Raw genomic sequence first — 25,850 nt, 5'->3', positions numbered from 1 at the left:
TTTGGTGGCTTTTGCCCAATATTATACTAACAAAAGGATATCAAAAAGGAACAAATAAAGATGAGATACAGAACATTGGATGAAGACATCACAAAGAGTTCAGAAAAAAAAGCAATATGTTGTGGGCCCGCGAAACTCGTCACGTAAGGGAATAAGGAACTCATTTTACTTTTCCCTCTCTTTCCTCCCACTTTTAAAAGGCAAACATTTTGTGGGCCCGAGGGAATAAGGAACTCAATTTGTTCGCACTCATTCTGCCCCAACAAAGGTTACTCTCCTTTTCATCCAATTCCTAAGACGCCTTTTATTCTTTTGAGATGAACCGATCCGATTTTTATATGGGCGGTGCTCTCAAAACAAAAATCAAAGGTGGTGTATATTTGGAGGGGCTCTTTATCCATAAATAACACCTTCCATTTGATGTTAAATTTGAGATGTATAAATTCCCCTACAAATATTGATGTCCCCGTCAATAACGATGGGCATTAGTAGATGTTATTCCATTTGAGGTTTTGGAACTAGTGTTTGTCATTAAAGTACTTAATTCATTATTATTATTGATCTTATTATTATTATTATTATTATTATTATTATATAAAAGTGGGTGCTGTGCATCAATGATGTGTGAGGTTTTGCAATTAGTGTTTGTCATTAAAGCATTTCTTTATTATTAATGTTGTTGTTGTTACTATAAAAGCGGATTATTGTGCATTAACGATGTGCATTTGATTAATATTTAATTATTAGATAACTGTGTTAATAACGGAATAGTTGTTTATTACGAGCGTTGCTTGGTCTCTTGACATACCAATGTCTTTTTGTCATTTTGCAAACTCCGTATATCTCAATATCTTAACGAAAAATATATATGAAAAGCGTCTCTCTTTCTTGACTCAAATTATGTTTTACTCTCGGCATCATAGCATCGTCGTTCGCTCAAGCCCATGATAACTATAACCAGAATGAAGAAGAAGAGATGAGCTGTAGACGGTTTGCACTAAGAAAACAAAGTGGATGAACAAGACAACGTCTTAATCCTCTGCAATGGTTTAGAGGAACGCGCTGCATTGGAGATTTATAAATGCCGACACGATCATCTTAATTTTTTGGGGAGGTGTTTTGGCCTTTTTTTTTTTTTAAATCAAAATCAACGACACACCCTCTTCCTCAGTCTAGAGTTCGATGTGATTTATGCCCCCGCTGCTAGAAGCCCAGAGGCCAAGCATCATCAAATGCAGGCATATATGCATACTTAACTTTCATCTCTCCACCAAAAAGAGAAAGGAAAGAAAACCAAAGGATAGAAGTCAAAATGGCTTCGATTGGTTGTGTATGTGACGACATGATATTCTCCGACAGCTACGCTTGCAACTTAAGGAGGAAGCTGTGAAGCTAGTGTTAGGAATGCGAATCATTGAAGAGAAAAAATAAAGAAGAAGATAGTGGAAAACCCTTTTAAAATCAGAATGGGAAAAATCACGGTGCCGCACTAGGCAATCTCTTCACTATCAGTATCGATTTTCTAAAGTTACAAATTTTAGGTTTACAATTACAAAAGACATTACCCCAATATATCGTAGGAGTTTAGGGTAAACATAGTTATGATGGAAATTGCGTGTATGTCATTGTAGCAGTACTCTCTTTTCTACTTTAACATGAAAACTACATGTATACCATTAACAGTAAAGTCCACAAAGCCCCAAATTTGTGCTATAACTCTAAATATTACTCCGATTAGATGAACGAAGGGTTTGAATCCTTACCTGGCATTGCAATACGTAATAAATCTGGCTTAGCGAGGCTCCCATGACGAGAACGTGTGAAACCCCTATTCTCTTCTTCCTTCTTCCTTCTTCCTTCTTCCTCTTCTTCTTTCTTTCCTTTTTCCTCCTATCCATTTCTTTCTCTGTTTCCGGTCGAGGGAGCTCTCAGTCTCCTTTTAAAGCTGAGCGTGTCCATTGTTGCTTCCTTGTTGACTTTTCAACTTTTCCCTTTTTTTTAAAGAAAAACCCATATTTTACACTAGATGGAACAATTGGGATTTCATTCTTTGAAAGGTTCCCCGATCTAAGGGAGTTTTCTCACGGCCAATCCTCCAATTCTAGACCAGTCGCCTTACAAAGTCTTGTAAGAGCAAAGGCGGTTACTTACGAAAATTTTTGTGCAATTTATTGGCCTCAATTCAATGACAAGCTAAGGAGGAGACTTGATCCTTCCAGAGTCTTCACCAAAATTGTTAAAATATATCTCGAATTTGAGCCCGAAAAGAAAAGTTTCATAATTCAAGTAAGTTTCCTATTTTGAATAAGTTTTTTAGTTGAATGGTTTCCTGGTTAGAGAAGGTTTCCTAAAAAGAGATTTTTTTATTTTGGAACGAATCCTTGCCTATATATAATAAGTAGATGTTGTTTGCGAAGAGTATCAAAGAGGCTTCTTCGTGAGTTACACCCTAAGAGCTATTAGCGTTTAAGCCAATTAAATCTTGTGATAAGATTTGTGTAATTCCTTTGTGAGACTGAGAGATTATTTCTTAAGAAATTGTATAGCATAACACTGTGGGAGTTTTTGGGTGTAATTGGGGCTTGAAAAACACTGAGAGTGTTTGAGTGACTCGAGTGTGGTTATAATCTCCACCGTATCACTTGATCTATAGTAGAATTCTTTGTTGCTCTCCCCGTGGACATAGGTCACTTGACTGGACTATGTAATTCTGGTGTCCGCTTTAGTTTCTTGGTCTGTATATTTTATTGTTCGATTATTGTTTTCGCAACAATTGCTATCAAAGCTAGATTTGGCTGAGTTGAAGCAAATTGATGGCGACAAAAGAAGGAAAAGTGAAAATCGACAGATTTGATGGGAAGGATTTTGGTTTCTGGAAGATTCAGACTGAGGATTATCTATGCTAGAGGAATTTGCACTTACCCGTATTTGGGAAGAAGCCAGAGTCAATGAAGCGAGCTGAATAGGAATTGATGGATACACAAGCGTTTGGTGTTATTCAACTAACGTTGGCTGGTAACGTCGCGTTTAACATCATGAAAGAGAAGACCACTACGCATTTGATGAAAGCCTTGTCGGACATGAACAAGAAGCCCTTTGCAATCAACAAGGTCTACTTGATGCGACGTCTGTTTAACTTGAAGATGAGCGAAAGTGCATCAGTTGCTAATCATATCAATGAATTCAATGTGGTCATTAATCAGTTGAGTTTAATTGAGATTGACTTTAAAGATGAGGTACGTACTTTGATTCTATTATCCTCATTGCCTGATAGTTAGAATACTACTATTACTGTTGTTAGTAATTCGTCAGGGTCAACAAGTATGACGTTTGATAGGGTTCGAGATTTAATTATGAGTGAGGACATCCATAAAAGAGAATCTGGTGAACATGTATCTACTGTTTTAGTAGGTGAAAATAGAGAAAGAACCAGTACTCGTGTTAGCAGAAATAGTATAAACCTGAACATACATAGTCAGTCTAGAATTGGTGGTGCTGTCTGTTGGAACAGTGGCAAAAGGAGGCATCTTATAAGGGATTGTTTTAAGCTGAAGAATGAGAAGGGTAAGGGAATTAGAGTTGAGTCTGCAAATGATGTTGCAGTTATAATTGATAGTAATTCGGATAGTGCTGATTATGTCTTATCTCTCACTGATGATTCATTGTTCGGTGGATGGATTATAGATTCTGATTATTCGTTTCATGCTACACCAAACAAGGATTGGTTTACTACTTATCAATGCACGGAGAGTAGTAAAGTGCAGTTGGGGAACAACACTGAGTGCGATGTTGTAGATGTTGAAGATGTTAAAATCAGAATGCATGATGGTATTATGAGGATATTAACTAGATTGAGGCACATTCTAGAGTTGAAAAAGAACATGATTTCCTTGAGTGCCACGGATTCAAATGGGTGTCGATATTCCTCTGAATATGGAGTTTTGAAGGTTCTTCGAGGTGCCATGGTGATAATAAAAGGAATCAAACATAGTGACTTGTATGAGTTTCAAGGTGAGATAGTGATGAATTTCGCCGCGGAAACGTCAGATGCATACATTCGAGAGTTTGAATTGTGGCACATGCGTTTGGGGCACATTAGTTAGAGAAGCTTGAGAGTTCTAAGTGAAAGGAATTTGTTGTGTGGTTACATTGCTAATGAAATGAATGTATTCAGGTGTTGTGACTTAGATCAACGGCTGAAAGTGCAGTTCGGTACAGCTATAAGATAAACCACAGAGGTTGCAAAGTTTATTTACTTACCTATTTGCCGATTGTCATGGTTTCCTTCAAGGAACAATGCGAAATTTATGCCAACAGTTGTGGATGACTACTCAACAAAAACCTGGATATTTGTGCTGAGACACAAGTTTTATGTTGTTGTCAAGATCAGGCAGTTGAGAGCTTTGATCGAAAAGAAGACTGATAAAACGATAAAGCGGGTGCAGACTGACAATAGGTATGTACAACAACATATTACAAATAGAGCTAATGATTCGAAAATATGGAGATAAGAAGTCTCCATATAGTAGCCAATACAACATTTGATTAGGAATGTCTAATGTTTTAATAGAGCGAGGCTCTACCTCTTACATTTTTATGCACCCTGGCCAAAATGATATGAATGTCAGTAGACTTGTTTTGAAACCGTCTTCGATTGCGTTCCATCCAAATGCAATAGATGGTTGCTAGAAAGGACACCTTGATGAGTCTTGCTGCCAAGTCTTTACCCTTTGTTGCTCTAATCATCCATTGAAGTTCCTCATTCCATCCTCCTAAAGGACGCCTAACTCCTTGTTGTGCAAGGATACTGTGCCATATGCTACCTGTCTACTCACACCGGAAAAATAAATGTGTTATGTCTTTTGTACCGGCCCTACAGAAATTACATTAGATATCAATTGTAGACATCCATTGGGCGACGATCTCTATTGCCAGTAGTCTGTTTCTGCAAACCAGCCAACCAATAAAATTGTGTTTGCTAATGTCGTTGGACCAAATTAGGTTATACCACTCCATAACTGGTCCGACATGCCTGAGTTCGTCATATACATCGCGGCAACAGTAACTTGAGTTAGGGATAATCAGGGTTAGAACGGGTCGCAATTTCAGGAGGTAGCGCCAACTCCATGCTATACTGCCTCTAATGTCGACCTGCATAATTGAAGTGCCTCTGCATTTGGTGTTGTGAACCCATATACTCCAAAGTAAAGAGGACGGACGATTGATGAGATAGGTATGTAGTTTTGCTTGAAGCTGTTAAACGAATTTTATATGAAGGAAGGCATAGTGAGATATTGCACTAGTACTAGTGAATCACAATATGTTGTAGAGTTGACGAGCAGAACATTACTAGAGACAGCCTATAAAATGTTCTTTAGTGCTAGTATGGCTAGTAGATTCCTAGCGGATGTGCTTAGTACGGCGAGTTACCTGGTGAACAGATCCCCATCAACTGCGATTGGATGTCGAACTCCCGAAAAAGTGTGGTCAGGTAACGTTGCTGATTACTCTGTTATTATAATATTTGGTTACCTATGCTATGTTCGAGTGAGTGATGGTAAACTCGATAGAAGGGCAAGAAAGTTTATGTTCCTAGGTTATGCACAAGGTAAGCGAGGCTATATAAGTTGTGGTGCCCGGAATTAAATTCACATATTTTCAGCAGAGAAGTTACATTTGATGATCTCCAATACTTCAGACTAGGAGTTATAGCAGTGTTTATATGGATTTGGACGGTGTTCAGCTCGAGGTGGAGTTGTAACCAGAAACTCTTGAGGTAGTGGGTACTAGTAGAGTAATCGATACAGATGGTGCTTGTAGCAAGATAGAGCCCGCAAAGCCAACAATTGCTGTAACTGTTGAGTTTAACAAGGTACGTATTCGATCTCCTGACGGATATGGATGTAACAATAATTTTGCTTTATCTGTGGTAGAGGAAGTTGTGTCGTAAAATCCTTGTGGAATAGCTAAAGGTGCAAGTGGAGTTGGTGTTCTAATGAGATCCACGGTTATTGCGAAGTTCAAGCGAGACTTGGACTTGAAAGACGTCTATGGCGGTTGAGCCCATGTGGGGCTGTGGGAGAGTAGAAGTGAAGTTCAATTCTGGCAAAGCGTTTTTGACTTGGTTCAAACATCGAGCCTAAGTGAAGATTATCAAAATATGTCTCGAGTTTGAGCTTGAAAAAGAAAGTTTCCTAATTCAAGTAGATTTCCTATTTTGAATATATTTCCTAATTGGAGAAGGTTTCCTAAAAAGAGGTTTATTATTTTGGAACCAATTCTTGCATATATATAAGAAGTGGATCTTCTTTGTGAAGAGTCTTACCTGAGAGTTTTAGTGTTGAGCCAATTAAGAAGACTAAGCTTTTCCTTATAACTTGCGGCCAGTTAATATGATCAAATTCCAACTATGTATCTACATCACTCCAAATGTGAGTCGCAATAGCTTCATCTTGACATGAAATTTTCACTTTTTTAACTAAGAAGTGGACAATAAGTGCCACTAGACATTCGACCTAGCAGTTGAGGAGTGAGGTTAGATCAAACCATATCTTCATTTAATAGCTCAAGTTATTATACCATTGATAGTGGTATAATAAAATTTTATAATTGCATGTTTGTAACATGATTTTGTACTTTAGCTATTCACTCATAATTTCTGCTCACACTATCGCAAGGTACGCGGCATATACGCGGCATATCCTATGTATTCATTGTTTAGAGTGTACTCATTATCGCAGGGTACATCATGATAAAAAAAAAAGGGAAATAATGTAAGGCACATAGAGAATAGCATAGGTTCAAAGACGGCCAATCTTCATAAAGTTTCAACTAAAAAACCAATCATGTGGCTGGTCAAGTAGTTCAAGACTTAATTTGCAAATCGAAGGTCGCAGATTTAATTTGCCATTTTACTTTCGGTTTGAGGATAACTTGGTTAGTATGCGAACGACAGGCTTGATCTTAGATGTATCGACAGTTTTGGGCTTCCCCGCTTGTACATGCTGGAGCTATGGTGATGGTCTTGTGAGATTGGTCTCAATCCCGTCTAAATCCTTTTTCTAGGAAAGGGAAAACAAAAATATAATGCACAATATGCAATTGCAGTGACATAATATTAAAGAAAAAAAATAGTTTGGCACAATCGATTTGAACAATATTTGATGGCGAACAAATTACACGTCCAACAAAAACAGTTTAGTCACTGTTGATGCTTGTCGATGACGGGTTATGACTCTAATGTCTTATTTTGGTCGGAAAATAATCTAAACAGTACTAAACTTAATGTAATCCTAAAACTTTTGATGATTTTCAGTACGGTCTATCTGATCAATTTATGCCGGGAAATTCCGGTTGTCCTACGTGGCACGGTTGGACGTTTTGCTTATTTTTATCTTTTTTTTCCTTTTGTTTCTTCTTTTCTTTTTACTGTTCATACTCTTCTCCCTGCATATCATCTTCAACCTCTGGCGTTGAAAGAACTGCAGGCCACGCTTGCAATGCCCTCGAAAATGTCCTCGTAACATCTATTGTCCCCAAGGCACAACACGATGTAGAGTGGAAACAACTTTCTCCAAAACTAAGGGCCCGTTTGGCAACGTATCAAATAGTGAAAATTTCTATTCTTTTGTTCCCAGAATCAGTTTGGGAACAGAAATCCGTTTGTTAAAATTTTTATGCCAAGGCACAATTTTGCAAAAAATTGATCCCAAAATCAGTTTTGGAACAGAATCAAGAAGCAAAAACAAGTAGCTCAGGGCTGGCGAGGTCGGCCCTCGCCGCCCCCGGCGACGGCGAGGTCGGCCCTCGCTGCCCCCGGCGACGGCAAGGTCGACCCTCGCCCGGCCAAGGCGAGGCCAGCGGCGAGGTCGACCTCGCCAGATCTGGGTGAGGTCGAGCCTCGCCCGGCCATGGCGAGGCCGACCTTGCCGTCACGACCGGCGAGGACCACGACGCCCTCGCCGGCCCTGGCCTGTCGCCGGTCGTCGGTGCCGACGACCGGCCATGGCCAAGGAAAAAAAAGAAAAAAAAGGAAAAAAAAAAAGAAGAAAGAAATATTTAAAAATTCAAAATATTATTAATAAAAAGAAATTTTGTGTAATTACTAAACGCATTTTTGTTCTTTTTCTATTCTAAGAATAGAAATTTTGAGCAGTTACCAAACGCCTTCAAATGCTTAGAAATTGTTTTCAGGTACAGAATAAAAAAAATCATTTCTGACCAGAATCTGTTCCCAGACACAGAATGGTTGCCATGTGCAGCCTAAGCCCTTCGCCAATCCCTGCATATTTGCCAGGAACAAAGGAGACTGAAAAGCACAGGAGAAGGAGAGAGAACCGCGATTCGTAGCAGCGCACGAAACTCAGTCTAGGTTGTCCGGGACCATAAAAGTTGTGATTGTGAATAATCACCGGAGATCCGCTACGGCACCCGAGCTGGCGGCAATCTTCGGCAAGAAGCTCCGGCGAGGGCTCCAATCACGCTTGATTTATCAAATCTAGATAAGACAAGAGAACATTTGAGCAAATTTGATCATTTTATTCTCTCTATATCATTTCCCTTCAATGTACATCCAAACAACGAGATCTGACGCAGATCCACGCTCGCAAGGCAAGACCTGACGCAGGCCTGGCGATTGGGAATCATCTGCAAACCCCGGCAAGGCCTCACGCAGATCCACGCCTGCGCTCTTTGCTCCAACCTCCACGACCAACCCATGGTCCTCGCCAAGATCTTCCGCTTCGTGGCGGCCTCGTTAACCCACTTAAGGCAATAAAGAGTGAGTGAGTGAGTGAGTGACTCAGGAGCAAGCGACTTGCGGTACGCGCACCGCCCGTTCGACCAATTTCCTCAACCAAACACGTTCTCCCACAACCTCCTCATTCGCAGGTACTCCAGTAGCTCGCAGCCTTGTGTCTCCGCCGAGCTTGACGGCAAACAGTGCGAGGAGGAGGGGACGTACGGTGACGATGACGATGGTGGAAGTCACGCCTGAATCGGAGCTACCCGGTCAACGGAGAACTTCATTTGATGAACAGTGTCATGGAAAAGAACGAAAGAAAAAATTAAAAAAGTTTCGCTCAGAACCGTGTCGCTTTGAATAAATTTGTTTATGTCAGCATCGACGGTACGACATAGGACAGCCGGCTCTGCCTTAGATGTCTATGTCAGAATTTCTTAACCTAAATCGGCCCATCGTGTTATATTGGAAAACCGTTAAAAAATTTAAAATTACATTAGTTAAATTGAAAAATTTAGGACTGAATTGACATATGTATAATAGATATAGGATTGATCGAGTAATTTTGCCTTGAAAACCGGGTTTAGTATTCCAAAAGACAAAATTGCAATCCATGTGAAAGTGCAACGGTCTTAAGCGGTTTTATTGTAAATGTTTCCCACCACACTAACATTATGAAATATATGTAACTGTTGAATAAAAAAGGATATCTAAATATTGGGATAGGGCCAAACTGGGCCCGGTAAAAAATGCAGATTCTGATTATTTTAATCAAATAACAATAGCTTAGAGCTTAAACAAGACATTACTTTTCCAGAAACGATCGACCGTCCATGTTGGATCTTTGCCATCGCCCCAGCTAACGTGCGTTTTAAGTTAAAAAAAAATCATTTTTTTTTCAAAATTCAAAAGATCGGTTCACACACGCAAGAATGACGGGAAAATTTTCCAAAAAATCATAAATATATTATACTTTTGCCAATTCAGTCCTAAACTTTTTAATTTTATCAATTAAGTCCGGATATTTTCGCTAATTGAGTCCATTTAGCTAATTTTAATCGGAAATCATTGATGTGGATGACTGCCGGCGCCGACGTAGAAATTTTTTAATACTATTTTTAAAAAAATCGAATTTTTTTTCCTATTTTTTCCTCTTTTCTTCTTCCTCCACCCAGCTGCCGAGCGTGGGCAATGGCTGGTGACCAGCCAAAGGAAATAACTGGCTGGGGCCGCCTTAAAAAGAAATAAAAAAGTAAAACAAATTAATAAAAATTTCGAAAAAATATTAAAATATTATTAAAATCATCCATGTCAACGCCAGTTGATCTACTGATTGTGCTATGTAGGATGGCCAGTGTTTACGTTAGCAGTTTCTGATCAAAATTGGTTAGTTGGACTTAATTGACAAAAGGTGAAAAATTTTATGACTCAATTAGCAAAAGTAAAAAGCTTATGACTTAATTTGTAAAAATATAATAAATTTATGATTTTTTGGATAATTTTCTCAAGAACCACGTAATGAAGGCAATTTGACGAAAACAGCACAACTTATGAAAATGGGTTTATTTTCTTTCATTGCTGGTCGAAGGAGCTTCTTCGAGAAGGGATAGCTAGGTGGGTCTCGCATTTTGTGGGCGGTGGGGCCTAAAGGGCATTTTAGCACAAAGAAATGGTGGAGTGGACTCAATTGTATTTTCTTTTATTTTGTCGAACAATTGTTTTTAATCAGTGGAGTATACTGTATACTAGTAGCACAATCCGAGCATGCGCACAAGTGAAAATTCTACCTAGTGAACGCTAAGTTGATCTCATATTATTTGTAAATGAATATGAAATAAATAGATCATGTTCTATATTAGATAAAACGTCCACCGTATCGCTTAATATATCAATTGTGTAAATGGCCGTCAATAAACCTAGTATTTACTCCGAGGACAATAAGGTACCTACTCAATCGCATGTAAAAAAGTTCATATTCTTCGTTGATTTTCAGGTTAAAATTCGTCCATTTACCATTTCAATATCAAGTTATTAACAGATAGTTTTAATTTCTCAAAAAGTAACTTCGCTCACGTCCTGATTCTTTTCGGACGGTGGACAGGCCCAGTACGAGTAGAAAGCTTAGGGTGCAAGAAATCAAAATGATTGCTTTTCTTCTTTCTTCTTCTTCTCGTTTTTCTTATCCCTTTCTTTCGTAATTTTTTGCCTGAATCCGACTGGCTGGGTCCTGAACAAGAGACCTGTATTCACCGAAATGAGATATATAACCAGAAAAGCTGAAAGCATCAGATGAATCCGTGCAATAATAAAGTCATCAGACACTGCATGGAAGGCGAAAACACGACCCACCCCGTCTTTTGACGTTTCAAAGGACATCGAGTGCTGCTTTTGAGCTTGCAACCACGATCCCTTTCCCTTTCCGAAGTCAATCTTCGTCTTCGCCGTGAAGAATGTTCACTTCGGAGTTCAAAATGGGACTGATGATGAGTGTAGCTTGCCCCTTTTTTTGTCTCGCAAGTTTCTTGAGACCTGGAGAGTGATTTTTCCCTGGTGTTTTGGTACGTGGGTTCAGGTGGGGCTTGAGAGTGAGCACAAACAGAGTGTTGCGTATGGAGAAAGCAGAGGGTGGTTTGAGCAGCAAGAGAACAAGGGACAATCCCAGTGACCTGACTGCTACTGTCTTCTCTTGGTCTCTTCACGACATTTTCAACGAAAACCTCTACCATGACCAGGTTTCTTTTTATTCGTTTCTCATCTTTGCTTTTTCCCTTTTCGCACGCCCTGTTGGTTTTATTTTCGTGTAAGTTCAATGACAATGTGGTTTTTACTTGGGAATTTTCCAAATGATGTTAGTTCGTTGCCCCATTCTTTTTTTTTTTTTTGGCTTCCAGTTAGCCTAGCCTTATAAAAACCTTGCATTTGACTTAGTGTGATAGAACTTCCTTTTATGCTTTTACTTTGTTTGGAAAAATCATTAGGTATTTCAGGACTCTGTTTAATGTTTTACGGGAATTGGTCAGAGTAATTTTTTTGAATCTCGAGGTTGGTTGGTCATATTTGGGATTCGGCCGAGCTGTTTTTGTAGGTGGAGACTATACCGGAGACATTTAAGTCGGTCCGGCAGTATCTTGGATCGTATGTCTACCCTTTACTGGAAGAAACACGGGCGAGTCTGTGCTCGAGGTTGGAAGATATTTCTGTGCTGCCTTTCGCCAAGGTTACTGACTTTGTGGAATGCAAGAGAAGTAAAAACTCATATGCTGTCAAGGCCGGTCAGTGGAACAATGAATCCAACACTCGTGGCAATGAAACTTACAAAACTTTTCCTGGAGATATCTTGATTTTAACTGATGCTAAGCTGGAAACTGTTCCTGACTTGGAGAGGTTCGGAAGAAGATGGGTGTTCGCATCGGTAATGATGATTGGAGAAGATGACAAAGAGGATGAGGCAACGTCATCCAAAAACTTTAAAGTGAAGGCATTATTGGACCATGAAGTAGATAATTCCTGGAAGCCAATGTATGTGATTTTCCTGATAAATATAGTCACTAACAGTAGGATATGGAACGCGTTGCATATGGTTCCGAACTTAGATATTGTGAAGGAAGTTCTCTGCACGGATTTGGGGGTATGACTTTTTTTGTCCCCTTAGCCTTATAATTGTTATTGTATTTCTCTAAGCTTTAAAACTTCATGTTTACTCCTGTTGATTTGTAAGTTTTAACACAGAAAAAGATAAAGGTCCCTTTAGGCCATTCTGTTTTATTACTGGATTAGGATGCTTGTTTCCTTTAGTTGGTCCATTTCATGATATGGAGATGAATGAAGATGTGGCCAATTAGTGAAGTTATTTCTTAAATAGGGCAAATTAATTCTTTGGAGGCGACTTCCTTGTCAGTACTAGACCTTAAAATTTTCTATACTATACTTTTCACGGGATTTAAGTTTGTGCTGCGCAATGCTCTTTATATCATATGAACACCAATTAAGTTTCAGGGTCTCTAACATTCTACCATATGTACACTGTCTAAATTATCACAAGAAATGTGTTTTTGTTGCAGGCTGATAAAGTTTCCAATCTCTGTATTAAAAAAGGTGATGGTTCTGGGAGTGAGAGCCTTGACAAGAGATTGTGCCATGATCTGAATGAATCCCAAATAAAAGCAGTTGGCGCCTGTCTCAATAAACTCCAATACAAGAACAAGCCATCTGTCGAACTGATATGGGGTCCTCCTGGAGCTGGGAAAACTAAAACTGTCGCTACACTGCTATTTACTCTCTTAAAAAGGAAACATAGAACCATTGTTTGTGCTCCTACAGATGTTGCCATCAAGGAAGTGGCATCTCGTGTTTTAAAGCTGCTAAAGGAATCAGATAGTGGTATAAGCACCGAAACGGAAAGTTTGCTCTGTTACTTTGGAGACATGCTTATTTTTGGGAACAAGGAGCAGCTGAAAGTTGATTCCGACATTGAAGAAATATACTTGGAACACCGTGTAGATTGTGTTGCTGAGTGCTTTTCTAAAGACACTAGTTGGCATCAGTGTCTAACTTCCATGATAGATACTCTTGCCGACTGTGTCCGTAAGTACCACATATTTTTGGAAAACAAACACACAAAAAGATGGAAACCAGGAAGTGATGATGATGGGAGCAAATGCGGAAGCAGTGAAGAAGATGGTAACTGTGAGCTTAAATCATTTCTTGAGTTTTTCAGGGACCGGTTCAAGGCAATTCTCCAGCCCCTGCGGAGATGCCTCTTTATTTTCTGTACTCATATATCCAGAACTAATTTCCAGAATATTACATCCCTCCTTACCTTACTTGATTCTTTTGAAACTTTATTATGTGGAGAGAAGTTGGATTCAGAGAAGATGGAGATAACTCTTTCACGTGATGAACTTAGCCTGTTTTCATTTGAGATGTCTATGGGTCCACTATATAATTTATATATGAAGAGACAGGAATGCCTTTCCATGTTGCTAACTGTTCGTGATTCTCTGAAGGATCTAAAACTTCCAAACTTTATGAGTAAGGCCATGATAGCTGACTTCTGTTATCGACATGCTTCCCTGATTTTTTGCACTGCTTCTAGTTCATATAAGCTGTACTCAGTGGAAATGGAGCCTCTCAATTTACTGGTAATCGATGAGGCAGCCCAGTTGAAAGAATGCGAGTCAGTAATTCCTCTGCAACTCCCTGGTGTCAAGCATCTGATTTTAGTTGGAGACGAGTGTCAGTTGTCTGCTATGGTCGAAAGCAAGGTAATGTTTAAATGTCTGAAAAGTAACTTTCAATTGGTCTTGAAAGATGCGTAATGTCCTTACTCTCCGTTGGAGCTTAGATGGGCTAAATGTTCTATACCTAACGGCCCTTGAATTTTTTATCATATTTTATATCTACAGGTTTCTAGCAGGGCTGGCTTTGGAAGGAGTCTGTTTGAACGATTGAGTTCACTGGGTTATTCAAAGCAACTTCTCAATATACAGTACCGGATGCATCCATCAATAAGTCTGTTTCCGACTTCAAACTTTTATCAAAACCAAATTTTGGACGGGCCAAATGTGAAGAGCAAAAGTTACAGGAAAAGTCATTTGGCATGGCCGATGTTTGGCCCTTACTCGTTCATAAATATTCCTGATGGACGAGAACAAATTGGTGATGGTGGCTGTAGCCTTAGAAACCCTGTTGAGGTGGAAGTTATCTCGACGATATTGAGGAATCTGTACAGAGGTATGTCAAGAGAATTTTATACATGTTGCTTCGAGCGCATGGATTTTGCATGTATTACTTAATTATATTGGTGTAGAATATGATGGCCATTAATGGTTCTTGTCGTAGGATATTTCTTTCGAAGTTTTGCACCCCTCATAAAATGATATCATTGTTGTGATGGTTTTTTGTCCTTTTCTTTGCAGCTTGGGATGGGTCAGAAGATCTGACAGTAGGTGTCATATCTCCCTTCACAGCTCAGGTTGCTGCAATTCAAGCTAAACTTGGAAAAAAGTACGAAAATATCAAGGGCTTTACAGTCAAGGTGAAGTCAGTGGATGGATTCCAAGGGGGTGAAGAAGGCATTGTTATAATATCCACCGTAAGATCAAACTCGCACGGGACTATTGGGTTCTTGTCCAATACTAAGAGAACCAATGTTGCTCTTACCAGGGCCAGGTACTCTATCCTCTTAACTGTGTCAAATTACATTTTTAGAGTGATATAGCCTATAAATCCCAGAGTTATTTCCTGTCTATAGGTATTGTCTGTGGATTGTGGGAAATGGGAAAACACTGACAAAAAGCAAATCTGTGTGGGAAGCTTTGGTGGACGATGCTAAGAGTCGTGGATGTTTCTTCAATGTTGATGATGACACGGACTTGGTTAAAGCCATCTTAGATGCGAAGAAAGAGAATAATCAGCTTGATGATCTGCTTGACAGAAGCAGTGTACTTTTCAGAAATGCTAGGTGGAAGGTAAAAAACTTTGCTCATTTCTACGGCTACAGTTACTTTTCAAAATAAGCATTAAGTTTTAAAGAATTTGTGACAACATATCCTATTGTCATGCTTTGGTCTTTTCAGGTTCTTTTCTGTGACAACTTCCTGAAGTCTTTCAGAAATCTGACATCGCCCAGGACAAAGATGTCAATCATCAACCTTCTGTCAAAACTATCCAGTGGCTGGAGACCAAAGAAGGGGAATGTGGAGATAACTTGTGAACGCTCATCTCATATCGTAAGAAAATTTAAGGCTGAAGGTGTCTATGTCTTATGCACGATTGATATTGTAAAGGAACTGAGATACATCCAAATCCTGAAGATATGGGATGTATTGCCTTTAGAGGATGTGGCAAAATTGGTCAAACGTTTGGACAGCATATTCGAGACATATAGTGATGATTTTATTAGTCGTTGCAATGAGAAATTCATTGAGGGGTAAGTCTGATAATTTCTTCTTACTTAACATAGGTAGCACATCACTTGATAAATTATAAAGCTTCTCTTTTCCAGATAGATGACTAAAATATGTTGAATTGATCTTATACCCCTATTTTCTTTCATTTCACATGCCTCTTACTGTTATAGGGCTCAGGAAGTTCCGAAGACCTGGCCTTTTGATGTTGTCCGCTATCGAAGTCCTAGTGAAGATCAATTTGGTAGTAGTTCTGATGCTGATGCTTCAGATCATAGGTTGTATGCAGAGAATGCGAGAGTGACCAAGAGTTTGTTTCTGATGAAATTCTACCCCTTATCAACTGATGTCAGCCATTTGCACAATGATGGTGATAGCAACGAAGCGATTCTTCCATTTGAAGTAACAGAGCAAGAACAAGAGATAATTCTTTTCCCCAGAAGTACTTTTATACTTGGGCGATCTGGAACTGGAAAAACTACGGTCCTGACAATGAAGTTGTTTAGAAACGAGAAACTGCATGATGAAGCAACCAAGGGATTTCAGGAAATCCAAAGTGGTATCAGCCTCAGCAAAGATGCCTACCCAGAAATCAATGTTGAGGAAATCGGTGAAGGAGCAGAGGATTGTGTATTGCGCCAGCTTTTTGTGACTGTCAGTGCAAAATTATGTTTTGCGATCAGACAACATATATCTCAACTTAGAAGGTACATAAATTGTCATGGGAAGATGTTTGAACAATTGAATTGATATTCTTCAAGTTTTACAATGATCGAACACATGCAAGGTTAATGGATTGTCAAATCTTTTTGTGAATTAGTCCGGACAAGAAGATAACCCCTTTGGCATGCTACTATTTTCCTTCTGGCGGAGAAGCACAACCAAGATACTTCATATTTAGACTTCGATAGGAAATATAACATGTAGCTAGAGTGCATGGGTCAAATCAATGCTTTGCCATGCTCGGGTGCTATTACTTGGTTTTAGCTGCTAGAAAACAGATTTAATCATTGCATATTAAAGATCGACATCATCTGCTTGCCGATTTCAAACTAAGGATTAATATGTGCGGCAATAGTCCTTACTTTGGTCTTTGTGCTACTTCTTTAGTTTGCATTTCCATTTTATTGGAAACTTTCGTATTAAGTTTTGTGATTGTAGCATTGTACGTATAAAAAGAAAATTGTATTTTAAATGAAAATATGCAATTATAAGCAGAATCGAGAAAGGACCGTCTGTTCTACAAATCTTGCTGTAGGGGAAGATTTTCATTGCCAGCTAATGTAAATGCTATGCCGGATAGGTGAGCGTGGTCCGGGTGGGCGATTCCCAACATGGAATTGGGAACCGTCCACTAAGGACCGGTTCCGAGAAATTGGAACCGGGAACCGCCCGTTGATTCCATTGATCCACCCGGGAACAGGACTGCCGGTCCAGACCGGCGGTCCGGTTCCCGGGTGGATCCATGGAACTGGTCCCACTAAGTTTCATGCAAATGGAGGTGACCGAGAGTGAGAGAGGAAGGTGATAAATGGCTAAAGGCGCGGCCGTGAGTTAATGGGAGTTGAGAGTCGAGTTTTAGATTAAGGATTTTATGGTTTTCATTTTTCTAAAAATGTTTTCTTTTTTTTTTGGGTTGAAATTTTTCTAAAAAATTATATATATGTATATATATTACTTGTCCGGTCCGGGTGGGGCGGTTCCACACCTAGAACCGGGAACCGGACCGGTAATCACCAGTTTTAGTAAATTAGAACCGGGAACCGGACTGGTCCTCACGAGAACTGCCGATTTTGGGCCGGTCCGGTCCGGTTCCTGGCGGTCCGGGCGGTTCCCGGTTCCTTTGCACACCCCTAGCTATCCGTGTCTCGTAGTATATCATTACAATCTTGGTGCATCAGCGTGTTCTAATTCCCTTTTCGCTGTTAGTTACCTAAACGTAGAAATTATGAGATTGCATGTGTAGTGTAGGTATTCTCGTAAGTTTGTTAAGTATAAATTTTCATTTCTAATTGCCAGCTTAATTGTCCTGCAGCTCCAGCATTGGTGCAAAACATAGAGTAGAAAGCTCCTCAGTTGATGAGATTGTTGATGATGCAGCACTATTCAAGGATATCCCGGATTCATTCGAAGATATATCTCCCAACTCTTATCCCCTTATTATAACTTTTCGTAAGTTTCTGATGATGCTAGATGGAACAGTTGGGGTTTCGTTCTTTGAAAGGTTCCCCGATCTAAGGGAGTTTTGTCATGGCCAATCCTACAATTCTAGACCAGTTGCCTTACAAAGTCTTCTAAGAGCAAAGGAGGTTACTTATGAAAAGTTTTGTGCAGTTTATTGGCCTCACTTCAATGACAAGATAAGGAGGCGGCTTGATCCTTCCAGAGTCTTCACTGAAATAATGTCCCACATAAAGGGTGGTCTTCAACCAGCAGATTGTTGTGATGGCAAACTTGACAGATTAGCTTATGTTTCACTTTCAGGGGGTCGTGTCTCGACTCTGAGTATTCAGAGAAGAGAAGAAATTTATGATGCTTTTGAGGATTATGAAAAGGTGAAAATGAAAAATGATGAATTTGATTTGGCCGATCTTGTCAATGATCTTCATCGCCGTCTTTTTCGTGAACAGTTTACTGGTAAAGTGGTGGATTTTGTATATATTGATGAAGTGCAGGATCTCACCATGAGGCAAATTTCACTGTTCAAATATATCTGTAGAAATGTTAATGAAGGCTTTGTGTTTTCGGGCGACACTGCACAGACTATTTCTAGGGGAATAGACTTCAGGTTTGAAGACATAAGGTCCCTTTTCTACAAAGAGTTCTTGATAGATTCAAAGGATGGACCTGATATCAGAATGGAAAAGGGATGTCTTTCCAAAACTTTCCATTTGAGCCAGAACTTCCGCACTCATGCTGGTATCCTCAAACTGGCTCAGAGCGTTGTTGACCTTCTTTACCATTTTTTCCCTTTATCCGTTGATGCTTTGAGCCCCGAAACTAGCTCTTTATGTGGGGAAGCCCCAATTTTACTTGAATCGGAGAATGATGGAAGTGCCATACTGTCAATTTTTGGTTACAGTAATGTTGGTGGTAATTTCGTTGGCTTTGGAGCAGAGCAGGTTATTTTGGTTCGAGATGATCAATCTCGAAATGAAGTTTCAAACCTTGTGGGAGGGCAAGCCCTAGTTCTGACTATATCGGAGTGCAAGGGGTTGGAATTTCAGGTAGGTGTGTGTCAGGTTGGATTGTTTGCCATGTGATTATTAATGGTAGCAGCAGTAAAGATTTCATGACCATTTTTTTATGGGCCAATCTTTCTTTGATGGGTCAAGACCAATTTTTGCTGCTAGCTGTTACTTTGTAATATGTTTGTATTTGCCATTTCATTCTACTATCCCCTTTTGTTTCTATGTATATAATGGCATCTCGATACACATGATGTAGAATTTGTGTTGGCTCATCTGAACATTATCCTCTAGGTTAATAGGCAATATCAAAGATCTTGCAACTTTATGACTGATCTTGATTGGCAAGTCTGTCAAAATGAGTCAAACTATTCTCTTCCTAAATGTTTTGAGATCTCTTGATAAATTCATGAAACTCAAAATATGTCATTTTGGTCTTTAATCAGTTGTTTTTACCAGAAACATTTTTGCCTGTGACATTATGTAGGACGTCTTATTGTACAACTTTTTTGGCACATCACCTCTGAAAAGTCAATGGAGAGTCATTTATGGATACATGAAGGAGCAAGCTTTGCTTGATAACAGCTCTAAGTGGTCTTCCCCAAGTTTCGATGATGGTAAGCACAATATGTTATGCTCTGAAATGAAGCACTTGTATGTTGCAATAACTCGGACAAGGCAAAGATTGTGGATTTGTGAAAATGCCCTGGAGTTCTCTAAACCAATGTTCGACTACTGGAAGAAGAAGTGCCTTATTCAAGTTAAGCTGGTAGATCAGGCCCTTGCAGAAGCAATGCAGGTCAGGAGCACGCCAGAGGAGTGGAAGTCACAAGGTTATAAGGTTCGCTGTTTTTCTGTTTTTTCTTGTTTTGTTGTTTCCTCTTCACGGAATTTTTATTTTCGCGTCATTTGGAGTCAACATGATCTGTGCATGCTAGGGATTTTGGAATGACAATAGTGACCGTGAAAGTATAACCGATTCGAAAATAGTGTATAGAATGAGTTCGTTCTATGGTCCACATATGGTGATGGATTTGCCAAATTTATTGTTTTTCTTTAATAGTTTAGCTGGATACTTCTTTTAGAAACAATGGATTAATGCATAAGATATGAAATTATTTTGTATCTTTTTTTCTCTTTTGGGTTTATCTGGTCGTTGGCAGTGCCCGTGCCTTTTTGGGTTTAGGCTACACCATTGATTATTTCTATAAGGGAATATGTTTTCCGCTTCCTCTTTTCACCTTCTTGGAAGAAGCTATTGACCTCTATTTTTTGTGTAAATTTGCAAGCTCTTACGTAAGGGTAACTACCGAATGGCAATAATGTGCTTTGGACGAGCAAGGTACACATACGGGGAGAAATTGGCTAAGGCCTCTGCTATGAAAGCAGATGCAGATCTCAAGCACGTTTTAAGTTCACAAGAGGCTTCTGATCTTCGAAGGCAGGCTGCTGAGATTTATGAAACAATTGGAATGGCCGACTTTGCGGCGGAGTGTTTCTACTTGTTAAAGGAATACGAGAAAGCAGGTATCTTATGTTCTTTTTTTTCAATTTCTTTCCTTGCTCTCACATTGATAAGATGGAGAATTTATATGCTTTATGCTGCTTCTTTATTTTTCTTCTTAATGTAGCCATGCCAAAGCTGCCTAAGAAAGACGAAGTTTGACTTCGATCTCAATTATTCTCTCGTATTTTGTTTTGTTTTTTTTTTTTTGACGTGCCCGGTACCCTCTTGTTTACATGTTAAATTAATTTTTCTCGTTCAATATTAAAAAAAGAAGAAGTTTGATCTCACTCGTTAATTTCCATATGCTTTTGGCGAATTTTGACCAAGCTTGCAACTAATGTCGACTTCATGATTAAGGCCTTTGTATTGAGAAGTTGATAATTTTTTATAGGGATAAGTGCATTGAAAGTCCTAAAACTTGTCACGAAAGTGCAATTGAGTCTTAAAACTTTCATAATGTACAATTAAGTCCTAAAACTTGTTACGAAAGTGCAATTGAGTCCTAAAACTTTCAAAAAGTGCAAACAAGTCCTAAAACTTGTCAAATTTGTTCAATCAAGTCCTTTCATTGATTGCACTTTTTAAAAGTTTTAGGACTTGATTGCACCTTCGTAATAAATTTTAGGACTTGATTGCATTTTTTGAAAGTTTTAGGACTTGATTGCCCTATCGTGATAAGTTTTAGGACTTAATCGCATTTTTTGAAAGTTTTAGGACTTAATTGCACTTTCATAACAAGTTTTAAGACTTCTAGTACACTTATCCCTTTTTTATATGACAACCCTCCTTTGCACTCGTAGCAGTTTGGAAAAATTTGAGCTGCAAAGTTCTTAACACTGACCACACCTATAAGTTTAAAAGAAGCTGCAGCTATCAGTTGCAATACCCCATGTTGACTATGGTTTTTCAAAACCTTGTTTGTATTGTAGCCACCTACAAACATGGATCCTGTTTCATATCTTGATTGGGTAATATAGTTGGGCTGTGCAAGAGCATTTCTAGGAGCTTCTAAATGTGCCTTTGCTAACGTTTTATCTTCTAAACGTTGTTAAATTTTACGAGAACATAAGGACTCTATAAATGAGACCGACATTAAATTTGTTTATTCTTCAACAGGTAGAATATACATGGAAAAATCTGGAGAATCTGCGTTGGAGAAAGCTGGAGACTGTTTTTCTCTAGCTGGGTGCTACACTCTTGCGGCGGAGGTGTACGCAAGGGGAAATATTTTCTCCAAGTGCTTGTCCATTTGTGCCAAAGGAAAACTCTTTGAAATAGGTCTGCAATACATCGAGGATTGGAGAAGGCAGGGAAATGAGAACAGTATAATAATAAAGAAAAGTAAAGAAATAGAGAAATTGGAACACGACTTTTTAGAGAGTTGTGCCGTTCATTACTATGACCTCGGAGACTACAGGGCCATGATGAAGTATGTGAAGGCTTTTCATTGCATCGATTCAATGCAAAACTTACTCGAGGGCCTGGGATGCCTTGATGAACTTATCAGTTTGGAGGAAGACTGTGGTAACTTTTCGGAGGTGGCGAATTTTATAAGGATGAAAGGTGATATACTTGGGAAGAGCAAACAAAGCAAAGAAGCGTCAATGAAGGAATACGAGAAAGCTGGTATTTTTTTTCTTTTTTTCAATTTCTTTCAAAATGATAAGATGGAGAACTTACATGCTTTGTGCTGCTTCTTTATTTTTGTTCTAGTTGTAGTGAAGTCAAAGCTGTCTAAGAATGAGGAAGTTTGACTTCAATCTCAATTATTCTCTTACATGTAGTTCTTTTACATGCATGGTACCCTCTTCTTACCCATTTAATTGTTCTCTTTCGATATTCCAGAAAAAGGAATTCAATCTCACTTGTTTATTTCGAAATGGTTTTGGTGAATTTTGAGCAGCTGCAAATAATGTCAACTTCATGATTAATGCCTTTTTGTTGAGAAGTTGATTAATATCTATATGACAACCTGCTTCTGCACTCCAAGTAGCAGGGAAAAATTTGAGCTGCAAAGTTCTTAACACTGGCCACACCTATAAGTTTAAAAGAAGCTGCAGCCATCAGTTGCAATACCCCATGTTGACTATGGTTTTTCAAAAACTTGTTTGTATTGTAGCCACCTACAAACGTTGATCCTATTTCGTATCTTGATTGGGTAATATAGTTGAGCTGTGCAAGAGCATTTATGGAAGCTTCCAAATGTCCGTTTCCTGTTGTTTTATCTTCTTACTACCGTGAAGTCATTAAATTTTACAAGAACATCAGGACTCTATAAATGAGACTGACATTAAATTTGTTTATGCTTCAACAGGTAGAATATACATGGAAAAATGTGGAGAATCTGCATTGGAGAAAGCTGGAGACTGTTTTTCTCTAGCTGGGCGCTACAGTCTTGCGGCGGAGGCGTATGCAACGGGAAATATTTTCTCCAAGTGCTTGACCATTTGTGCCGAAGGAAAACTCTTTGAAATGGGTCTGCAATACATCGAGGATTGGAGAAGGCAGGGAAATGAGAACAACGTAATAATGAAGAAAAGTAAAGAAATAGAGAAATTGGAACACGATTTTTTAGAGAGTTGTGCCGTTCTTTACTATGACCTCAGAGACTACAGGGCCATGATGAAGTATGTGAAGGCTTTTCATTGCATCGATTCAATGCGAAACTTACTTGAGAGGCTGGGATGCCTTGATGAACTTATCAGTTTGGAGGAAGACTTTGGTAACTTTTCAGTGGCGGCGAAGATTGTGAGGAAGAAAGGTGACATCCTTCGTGAGGCTGATCTACTTGGAAAGAGTGGACAAAACAAAGAAGCGTCGATGAATATCCTGTGGTACGTGTTATTCTATTCCCTTTGGGCTCCTGGAAGCAAAGGGTGGCCCTTGAAGCAGTTTGCACAAAAGGAGGAGCTGGTAGCAAAAGCCAAACATCTCGCAAAGCCTGAGCCTATTGCCTTCTTCGAACATGTTTCTGTAGAATCGAGCATTCTGTTAAACGAACAGAGCAGTTTGGCTGAAATGAAAGAACATTTTAGTGCTTCCAGGAGAAATGGAAGTGTCAGAGGTGAAATACTATGCGCTAGAAATATTCTGGACTTCCATCTTCGTCAAAATATCTCTAATTTTTGTTGGGAATACGATTGGCTGGTCGACCCAATGGAGTATTCTGAACCACAGATCTTGGGGAATCTGATTTCCATTGACTCATTGGTCTGCTTTTGGAATCTTTGGAGAGAGAAGATAGTTAGAATTATAAAGTGTGTAGGATGTGCGGAGATGGAGGAAACGGAAAATAGGTGCTGTTGGGAGTTCTGTTTGAATTACTTTGGTGTTCTGGAGCAATGGAACAACATGCAAAGAACTTATCACCTTCTAAACCCAGATGCTGATTGGGTCAGAAACATAGGCAATGGGCAATTGGTTGCTTTGGAGCATCGACAATTGGTCTCTGCCGCGCGAAAGTATTGGTATTCTGAGCTTACTTCTGTTGGTATGGAGCTCCTGCACAAATTGGATGCACTTTATCTGTTTTTGGCAAAGAGTTCTCTGTCGAACTTCTGGCAAAGCAGATGTCTTGCTCTCTTACATGAGGTTGCAAAGTTCCTTCAAGAACTCAATTGTCCCAATCCCTCCTTCCGGGATGGTGAGGCATTGGAGGGTTTCATTAACACATCCAGTAGGAGGTACTTTAGTCACATATTTCCTCTTGACTGGCGAATATCATCGGCAGAGAATATGATATCTCTAAGAGGAAGTGAGGCTCCTCGTAATTTTCTGAGAAAAACGATGAACCTGAAAATTTTGGAGGAGCATTTTTCACATGGGAAGATGGGTGAGCTTGCGACTTTGGTTCTTGGGTCTGGAATGCTCGACAATGATTTGTACAGAAAAATTGCAAAATCTTTTGAAGGAAATACGTCATGGGAGGCATTCATGGAATGCGTTTGTCGGGATGTAGCATCAGACCTTCCTCAGGCGAGCGATGGACCCATGGAAATCTCTTTGGCTTGGAACCTTTATGGAGCTTTAGCAGATACTTGCAATGCCAATTGGAGGACTGAAAGAGACTACATCACACCAATTTGCTTCTTTTATCTCTTGGAACGACTTTTGATTTTGTTATCTTGCTCCAAAGGGCAGTTTTATGCAACCAAGTCTTCTCTAGTTGAATGGCTTATCTGCCATGAAGGTTTAGCAAAGGGTAACTTCAGTTTCAACCCAGGAAATTGTTTGGAGCCCATCATTGGGTTTCTTATTTGCACTATTGAGCAGCTACTTTGCAATAAGGATGAAACCAGAGAATGGATCAAAAGATCAAACCTAAATGTGACGGAGTACTACCCACTGTTGGTCTTGAAGTTGGTTCTGTTGGTTTGTTTGCTTCACTTAAATTTTGGCTTCAGTCCATATTTGCTCGATGATTTGCAGGGAAAGAGTTGGATTTCTGAGCAATTACCTCCGGAGTTTCTTCGTATTCTTTCACATTGCCAGAAGAGGAACTTACGGAAAACTTCAGTTGGTGTTCTCGCTGAAGCATTCGATAAAGTTGACGATCCCCTCGTAATTACCAATTTGGCTGAAGATTGTTCCAATTTCTTATGTCCCCATGCCATCATTTTAGACGTGAAGTCAAACAAATGCAAGGAAGAGATTATGAAAGTTTTATTCCCTAAAGATGGAAGCGCTGTGAGCTCTTGCAAGTTGCAAGAGCTCACTGAAGTACCCGAGGATTCCTCATCATCTTCCAACAGTGTTCCAGCACCAGTTGTGCATTTGGTTGGTGCAAACACGTTGTCTTTGGAGTGTGACCAATCATCGAAAAGGTTGGATTCATTAGAGGCAGCAACTAATGCAAAGGATGAGTGGATGGAACATGTCACTACTGCCTCGACAATGGAGGTGATTCAAAGTCCTTGTACTATTACATCCTGTCTTGACTGTGAAGCAAGCAATTCTGCCCCGGTGAACCATACGTCGCTGGGACACGAGTTGGGCTTAGTGAATGAAGAAGAGAAGAGCGAAATCGTGGAAGGTAAAAAAACCTATGATGTGAATAGGCACTTGTTAATGGCCCTTGGGGCTGGGGTGGCCCTTGGGGCTGGGGCGCTTGTTTTCCTGATGTGGAAATCAGGAAGAAGAAGAAGGGCAATCGCAAGAAGGTAAGCAAAATAGAAAGGAAGAGGCAATAAGAGATGAACCCTCTCTTCATTTTCCGAGATATAGTTTTTGATTGAAAATTGTATGTTGTTATAATCTACAAGTAATCCACATTCTTGTAAATGCATGTGGAACTTTAGTAAAATAGTTCTTACAATTGAAGAAAGACCAGATCTCCCAGACAGGAAGCTCATTACTCTATACATTTCCTGAAGTTCTAGTGGTGAATAGTCATGAAAATATACTGTCCCTTACTTGGCTGCAGATTATTGTTCCTTCCTTTTTACCTCTCTGAACCTTTAATTCTTTCGTGCCTCGGGATAGCTCGAATGCTGTTAAAGAATGAGAAA

General features: G+C 39.4%; 1 protein-coding gene across 1 annotated transcript; it reads left to right on the top strand.

Moving 5' to 3' along the window:
* Positions 1 to 10,965: 10,965 nt before the first annotated feature.
* LOC115681834 (uncharacterized) lies at positions 10,966 to 25,850 on the top strand. Its single transcript, XM_056308595.1, has 13 exons — positions 10,966 to 11,472; positions 11,826 to 12,368; positions 12,802 to 14,004; positions 14,146 to 14,473; positions 14,659 to 14,911; positions 14,994 to 15,210; positions 15,319 to 15,671; positions 15,822 to 16,355; positions 17,684 to 18,875; positions 19,324 to 19,677; positions 20,126 to 20,363; positions 21,460 to 21,969; positions 22,658 to 25,850. Exons 1-13 carry the CDS (start codon positions 11,350 to 11,352, stop codon positions 25,504 to 25,506), a joined length of 8,697 nt encoding a protein of 2,898 aa, XP_056164570.1. The 5' UTR covers positions 10,966 to 11,349; the 3' UTR covers positions 25,507 to 25,850.

This window comes from Syzygium oleosum, unplaced genomic scaffold, assembly GCF_021117445.2.
Source record: "Syzygium oleosum isolate NSW1041296 unplaced genomic scaffold, Sole_v2.1 Sole_v2.02, whole genome shotgun sequence".
NCBI lineage: Eukaryota > Viridiplantae > Streptophyta > Magnoliopsida > Myrtales > Myrtaceae > Syzygium > Syzygium oleosum.
The sequence above is the reverse complement of the archived record's forward strand: the minus strand, read 5'-3'. Positions and strand labels throughout refer to the sequence as shown.